This window comes from Ochlerotatus camptorhynchus, unplaced genomic scaffold (assembly GCF_037179485.1).
Source record: "Ochlerotatus camptorhynchus isolate MF236.1 unplaced genomic scaffold, CSIRO-AGI_Acam_v1.1 ptg000136l, whole genome shotgun sequence".
NCBI lineage: Eukaryota > Metazoa > Arthropoda > Insecta > Diptera > Culicidae > Ochlerotatus > Ochlerotatus camptorhynchus.
In genome coordinates, this window is record NW_027040626.1 from 146,960 (window position 1) to 155,135 (window position 8,176).

At 45.5% G+C, this 8,176-nt stretch overlaps 1 protein-coding gene across 1 annotated transcript; it reads right to left on the minus strand.

The window, feature by feature from the left end:
- Positions 1 to 247: 247 nt before the first annotated feature.
- On the minus strand, positions 248 to 2,092 carry LOC135700440 (uncharacterized). Its single transcript, XM_065220962.1, has one exon. It carries the CDS (start codon positions 2,090 to 2,092, stop codon positions 248 to 250), a length of 1,845 nt encoding a protein of 614 aa, XP_065077034.1.
- Between the last annotated feature and the right edge of the window lie 6,084 nt (positions 2,093 to 8,176).

The window sequence follows — 8,176 nt, forward strand, 5'->3', positions numbered from 1 at the left end:
TGAGCTCGCTGCCACATAGACAGCCGATTGTGCTGAATATTTTTCAAAAGGTTCTGCAATCGCTGTTAATGGTCGCTGGACGAGAAAGTGTCCAGGAGTTAACGCTTCGAAATCCGACGGGTCGTTACTGATCGGAGTGAGCGGTCGAGAATTCAGGATGGGTTCTATCTGTGGCAACACTGTAGACATTTCGTCATGCTGGAGCACTCTGTCGCCGATAGTGCGCTTGAAATGCCTTTTGAACGATTTAACCGCGGCTTCCCATAAGCCGCCAAAATTGGGAGATCTTGCCGGAATGAATCAAAACTCTATTCCTTCCTCTACTGCTCCGCGTGCAACAGAATCGTAATTCATCCAACTGACGCTTGGCTCCAACAAAGTTGAGGGCATTGTCGCACATGACTAGGGCTGGTCTTCCCCTGCGTGCCACAAATCGTTTGAAGGCAGCAAGAAAGGCTTCACTGGTCAAATCGCTCACCAGTTCAAGATGGACTGCCTTCGTTACAAGGCAGACGAAGATTGCGACAAAGTGTTTCCTAGGGAAGGATCTGCGGATTGGATAGCTAATCAGGAACGGTCCGCAGTAATCCACGCCTACGTTCAGGAATGGTGGCGCTGGAGACACACGTTCGGATGGAAGGTCAGCCATTAGCTGATCCAAAACCTTCGGTCTGTTACGGAAGCACTGGACGCATTCATGAATGACTGTGTTGGCTAGGCTTCTGATGCGTGTTACCCAGAATCGCTCCCGCACTGTGGACACAAGCAGCTGCATCCAAGAATGGAAGTTCTTGCGATGATAATAGTCTAGGACCAACTTGGCCAACGGATGACGGTGACACAGGATTATCGGATGCTTCCGACTTGCTGATACTGGTGCCTTTGCTAATCGACCTCCTACACGTAATACTCCATCGATGAAGATAGGGTTGAGCTTGTTCAACTTTGACGACGGGCTGATAGACTTTCCTTTCTCCAATGCAGCGAATTCCATCGGAAACGATTCTCGTTGTGCCAGTCGAACCAGGACTGCTAGTGCTTCTTCGTGCTGAGGATACGACAGGAAAGCAATACGCCTCTCATCTCTATGCTGTGTATTATGGAAGAAACGGCGTATTCTTGCGATCAATCGGACCAAGATAAAGAGCGACGAACGAAGGCTGAATATTTCACTGACTGGTTCCGATGTTGCTGGCAGTGCAACGATCTTTCTTTCCTCCAGGAGTGCTTGATCAACTTCTTCTTCTGGAACATTCGACGGCCATATACTAGCATCTTGGCGAAGCCACAGAGGACCTTCGAACCACAGCTTTTCATACTGTAACTGGGCTGGAATCATTCCTCGAGAGATAATGTCAGCCGGATTGTCTGCACCGGCTACATTCTTCCAGGAACTTCCCTTTGTAATGTGCTGGATTTCAGACACTCGATTCGCCACGAACATCTGCCATCTCGATGGCAAGGATGTTAACCAGTACATCACGATCGTAGAATCGGTCCAAAAGTGAGCTGTGTGGTGGATACCGGTACTGCTGACGAACTTCTCGCACAGATGACTGAGGAGTAGCGCGTCTGACAATTCCAGTCGTGGTGTAGTTTGTTCCCTTTTCTTCCGCTTGAGATCCTCTAGAGGTGCAACTTTGGATTTCGCTGTGATGAGACGAACTTCCACTGATCCGCTGAATGTGGTACTGCGGAGGTACAGACATGCTCCGTAGGTTTTCATGGACGCATCGCAAAAGCCGTGAATTTGAATTGAAGCAACGTCCGTGCAGAACGCCACCCACCGAGGAATCGAAAGCGAGTCTAAAGCCGAGAGATTTCTCCTGTATTCGATCCAGAAGTTCTGCATTGATTCTGCTAGCGATTCATCCCAGTCACGCTTCTGTCTCCATAAATCTTGCACGAACATCTTCGCAATGATGACGACTGGTTTCACCAGGCCAAGAGGATCGAATAATCGAGCCGTGTCCGCAAGTACAACTCGTTTGGTAATAACTGCATCTGCATTCCAGACGGGTGACCGAAATAGGAAGCAATCAGGGCTCGTATGCCACAGCAGACCTAATGTTTTGACAGGAGCGTTCGACATATCAAGGTCCAAGGCAGATTGATCATCTACGAGATGAGTTGGTAACTCAGCCAGAAGAGCACTGGAGTTGGAATTCCACTTTCTTAAGTTAAATCCACCCAAGGAGGTTAGCTGAACCATTTCCTTCACCAAACGGATGTGATGTCGATGTCATCGGCTCCAGTCCACATGTCATCGACGTAAAAATCATTTTTCATCGCCTTCGCTGCAACGGGATACTTGTCGGACTCAAGCTCTGCTAGACGTTGCAAACACTTGGTAGCTAAGTAAGGTGCGCACGCTGTCCCGTATGTCAACTGGTAGATACGAATTGGCTCCTGGTACTGAGCTTTCAGATCTGGAGTTGCTTCCAAGCGTCTTTCCAGGGCGAGAAAACGTTTAGTAGCGATTAGTTCAGATTCTCCAAGCTGCTGCATCACGAACTCCTTCTTCGGTAGGGACACTACAAATCTTCCACTGCTGTCCCGTGTTGTTGTTTCGTAGAAAACAGCTTCGCACGATGACTCTTCCACAGAATGGATGCTGCTGGACTTGCAGGATTCCAGCTCCCAAAATCGTGCTAACTGGTCTTGGATGTCCGCTAGTGTACATGAATATGACCTGCTTGAGGCGGATTTACTGGTTGATTTGGAATGGGACCGGACACGACTTAGCCAAAGACGGTGTTCTGCAGAGTTGGGCCGGTTGCTGCGCCCATCGATTAGGAGATCAAAGTAATACTCCGCTCCAATGATGATATCGATGGGTCCTGGATCACTGAACTGCGGGTCTGCCAACACGATGCTGCTAGGAAGAATCCATTGATCGGTGCTGACCTTTCGAACGGGAAGTGTTGCTGTCAACTCTGGTAGCACATAGAACGGCATGTTTTCGGTATACGACGAAATATCATCAGATCGGGGAAAGACCATCCTTCGCGATATGGATTTTGATCCTCCAATTCCTTGGACCGCCAAATAATCCGGGAATCCTTGAAGTTTTAACCTTTGACAGAAATTGGTGCTCATAAAGCAATATTGCGAACACGAATCTAGTAAAGCTCTGGCTAGTCGTGTCGCTCCGTACTGATCTTTAACGCACACCACAGCAGTGGATAGCAGTACGTCTCGAGTACGGTTTTGGTTACTGATTGACAGTGAAAATGTGTTCTGACTAGTGCATGTCTGGTTTGTGGTGAACAGTGGTTTAGTGTTCTGCGAGAGTGTAATAGGGAGAGCACTTGTGGAAGGTTGAGTGGTTTGGTTGGGTATAGACTGGCCTTGAGTGTGTGATTGTGTCTGGTGTTGCTGTTGGTTCGCTGATGAAGATTTCGCTTGCGACGAGACGGAGGATTTGACAGACTGATTTGAGTCATTGTGCAACAGGGAATGATGTTTCTGTTGGCAATGGTGGCAGGAGCCCTTGACGCACGACTTCGACTGATGTCCTGCTGATAAGCAGTTGAGGCATAATTTGTTTCGTCGTACCATGTCGTAGCGTTCGGGAACCTTCAGTTTCAGGAACTTGATGCAGCGGAATGCAGAATGGAATGCCTCTCCCCAAAATGCGCACTTGTTCCACGATTGAACTGCAGAATTACTCACTCCAAGCTTGGGCCGTTTCTCCTGGACTGGGATGGACTTCACGGGAGCGACTGATTGTAGTACGGAACAGTGTCCGCGCAGAAACTGGATTAGGTTCGTGTATGTGGGAACCTCTTTCGAGTTGTGATGTGTCTCCCAGTGTCGAAGAGTAGCAGAATCTAAGCGCGAGCAAACCATGTGCACTAATATGGTGCTCCAATTGGCGGTCTCCTCTCCGATTTTCTGCAGCATCAACAAGTGTTTCTCGAAATCACCAACCAGCTTACTCAGTGATTCGTAACTCTCCTTCTTCATAACTTCTACCGCAAACAAGGAATCCAAATGGGCCTTGACGATTAACTTCTTGTTTTCGTCCCTCCGTTCCAGTGTTGTCCAAGCTACCTCGTAATTTACTTCGGACATCTCCACCGAGTTGATCTCTTGCAGAGCTTCGCCCGTCAGTGAAGATCGTAGGTACGAGAACTTATCCATAGCTGTCAACTGTTGGTTATTGTGTATCAAGCTACGGAAAGTGTCTCGGAAGGTGACCCACTCCATGAGTTGTCCACTAAAGTTCGGCAGTCTTATTTCAGGCAATTTTACTCTCGAACCATTGGCTGGAACGGCTTGCGGTACTGGTCGGGCATCAGGTCTAACTCCAACAAGATCAGGCTTCGGCATTAACCTTGAAAGAGCAGCCTTCAACATGTAGTAGCTGTTTTCAATCTTCATAACGAGCTGCACGTTTTCTTCCTCTCTCGCCTTCTTCACAGCATCTATGCGAACTTGATGTTGTTCCTTGGATATCTTGATTTCAGTTTCTTCTGCAGGAACAATGTCATCCGTCAACAACTCAATTCTTCGACGGACTGTGTGGAATTCCTTGAACACCTCCTCCAATCTTTGCAAGCGGATTTCCACCTGATCACTCTGCTCCTCTTCATAATGATCTACGAAATACTGCATACCATCGAGAGTCCTCCGAATGTTCCTTTCCTGCTTCTGAAGTTCACGAAGATCGTTAGTCATGTTCACTACTCACTCACAGCACTAATTACTAAGAAATTGAATAGGACACTTCACTGCCACCGATACTATCACTTCCACTGTGCACTTTTTATTCACAATAAACTCCTCATCGACTCGACGTCCCGCGCGATCTCGCGAAGCTTTGGATAAAACTGTGAAGATTGACAACAGCGAGTGGAGAAACCAAACAGACAACAACCAACAGGAGAAAAAGCCAACAATTGCAAGACCAACCGTCCAATTCCGTGGAGAAAATTGCAGATACTGCCAAGGCTCGATCCCAATAGAGAAAAACACTCAGAAATAATCAAAATTTCAATTTATTTACCACTGTTCAATTACATGCAGTTTGACTCCGGCAGTGACATGCAAAACCACCACAAACCATCACAGATCATGCAACTAGTACTTCCCCGTTTCCAGCTGTGTCGGTCGTCTCGGTGCTATTGGTGTGTATTGTTGTTCTCCTCAACTGGTGCAGGAGCGTGCAGCAAACTGCCTAATATCGCCTGTCTATTCTTCACTGCTATCGTCACACTTTTTATACCGCAGCTGCCGTCGCCATCACACGGCACTTGTGTTACGTTAGGGTCACTGCTCTTCAAAAAACTGCAGACCACGTATGAAAAATACTTTTTCCATAAATCACTGTTCTTTATCTTCGTGATTACACGCACTGAATCGGTCCTTTTTCAGGTGAAAAGTCCCCGAAATCCGGCTCGAAGGACCAAAAATGTTCGCACAGGATCACAAATTGATCGGATTTCGGACCTTAAACTTCAATCTTCACCGTAGGAAATTACTAATTGCGGTTATTTGCAACGGGAACGGAATTTATTCGTCTTCAAAAAAAGGTCACAGGAATAATGATAAAAAATAACATCTGTATACGCGCGCGATTGGTGGATAACTAATTTATTGCCCCTATCAGCTGTTCACTCGTACCTACAATCTACTCGTGGAAAGGAGATTAGCTGATAAGAGAGGATCGTGAGAGCTTTGTGTGAGAGTAGGTGAAGTACGATTTCGTGTGGAACATGTTTGGTGGTAGGGTGCTTCTATTTATGTTCAAACACTGGCAATTTGCAAGAAAAGTTAAAAAAAGTTTGTAAATTTCTATGAAATATGGCGCTCTATTTATGTGCACCGTATTGACAGAATTGTACACTACTTTTTCAAAATGGGCAGGCAAAAAATAGCTGCATAAGCCAATGATTGCCTGCATATGCTGTTCTGCAACTTAAATTGTTAGTTGGGAAGGTACCCATGATATCGCTTTGGGAATACAGTTGAAGAGAAGCAGCTACGCCGTTGATGATGCAGATCTCATCCTTTCGTTATCTAATGTTGTTTGATCTGGAGTCTTACCAGCGCTTCCTGTGCATCGCTCTCGCTGCGTGAAAGGTGCCATACTTTAAGACTGCCAACGAAAATCAAACTTGAACTCTTCACCCTCCGTGTTCACCATACCTCCGTAGCTAATAATATTACCAACATGAATTTTTCTTTTGCACGTGCTAAGATGGTTTCAAATAACAAATAGTCAATCGCCTGCTTCGGAAGGATGTACATAACGGCAGTGGTAAGAAATGTTATATAGGGTGCTTCATTAAAAAAAAGTATTTCCAATCTTATAGGCCACCCCTAGGGACATCCCACTCTAAACTTTGTATTCAATGCGTTGTACACAAACGTCCTTACTGATATCTAAGATACTTAGAAATGCTTAAAAATACTTAAGAAATACATAGCGTTACTTCGTTACCATCGTTGCTGGACAAATATGTTTGTTTATTTGATTTTGTCTCGGATTTTGTGAGAATATTTTTAACCTTGGGATTTGGGATGCCAAAAAAGCACCTGAACCTCGAGTTAATGGATATGATGTCAGTTAAAGCCGCATTAATGGATGTTTTGTGGATCAACATTATCATCTCTCAAGCTGTTTTTGAATGCGAGTTGGACACATATAAGCAACATGCCGCATCGATGTTGGAATTTCTCAACTCTGTCGATGTTCTGAACTGTGGTCTCGAATCTTCTACTTTTGTAGGCAACAGCATAGACTTTAACGTTTTGTCGTTTTATTTCGTGTTATTCAGCATATTCGCAAGAGTTGCCCCCTTCTCCAAGGATGGTTCGAATTGCGAAAACCCGTACCCAGAATGGTTCTCGCCAATACTCATTCATGTTCTCAAAGACAAACGAAAAGCACTGAATAAAAAGCGCCGGAATGGCACCCCAACATTGGAACGTCCAAAGTGTTACACAGAGAAGCGTATCAAGTATACATAACTGGGCTTTGGGATTAAAGAAAATCCGAAATATTTTTGGAAGTGCAGACGTGAAACATCGGAATTCCGGAGGTGATAAAGTATGGAAACAGGACTTCTTCCAATGGACAGAATACCACTGAACTTTTTGCAGAGTACTTCAAGAGTGTTTATCGGCACGATCATTCTCCAGTAAACGAAACCGCTGACTCGTTAAAGTTATCTTGTGAAGAAGTGAGGCATGGCTTGTCGGATCTAGATTCAGGAAAGTCAGCAGGAGCAGACAGATTTTTAAATAAGTTTTTGAAGGAATTTAAGGATGAGCTCGTCGAACCACTGTCTATTCTTTTCAATTCATCGCTTTCGTCTGGTCATTTCCCGCCTCAATGGAAAATCTCACACCGATTATACCAGGGTGTATCGATTCAGTCCGCGATGCCAAAACTGTTCAAGCGACTTGTCTACTCCCATCTCTATGAGAGAATTAACGTGTGTGTTTCAACAACACAGCATGGGTTCTTGAAAGGAAAGTCACTCGTCACGAACCTGTGTGAATTCAGTTCCATAACCACGGATTACATATCCAAAGGGTACAAAGTCGACTGTGTATATACGGACATGAGCAAGGCCTTTGATGTGGTGTTTGACTACAGGTTTGGAAATTCGTCCTTACAACGGGTAGAGAATGTTCGGTACTTGAGTTTGACGACGGATCAATCCTTAACATTTAATGATCTCGTCAACAGAGTTGTTAAGGAAGCGCTGTAAAGGCCGGCGCACAATAGATACGTTTTCGGGTTTTTTGACAGATAATGCATGGGTTAACTGTCAAAAAACCTGAAAACGTATCTATTGTGCGCCGGCCTTAACTCTTTGCTCTCACTCGACGTTTCGGCCGAGAGTTCACTGATCCTCATTAGCCTCGTTAGGTCCAAACTCAACTTATGTCGTTTTCGTTTTTGCGGTGTAGCACTGGTGTAGTGTAAGCAGGAATAAGCGCGAGTCTTTGACAGCTCAACATCATTTGTTTGTAAACAAAGGTGCATCCTATATCTACACCCTAAAATATTTCGGTGTACGGCAGTATAGCACCGGTGTAGCTAAAACGAAAACGACATTAGCGAGCGTGGTATGGCGACCACAGTATGCGGTGCAAAAAAAACATTGGTTCCCGGCTCATGAGTTGTTCGATACGTAGGGTCAATGTGTGGGAGCTGCCT

Coding starts and splice junctions, on each gene's coding strand:
- LOC135700440 (XM_065220962.1), bottom strand. CDS start 2,092: ATGTCGAACGCTCCTGTCAAAACATTAGGTCTGCTGTGGCATACGAGC.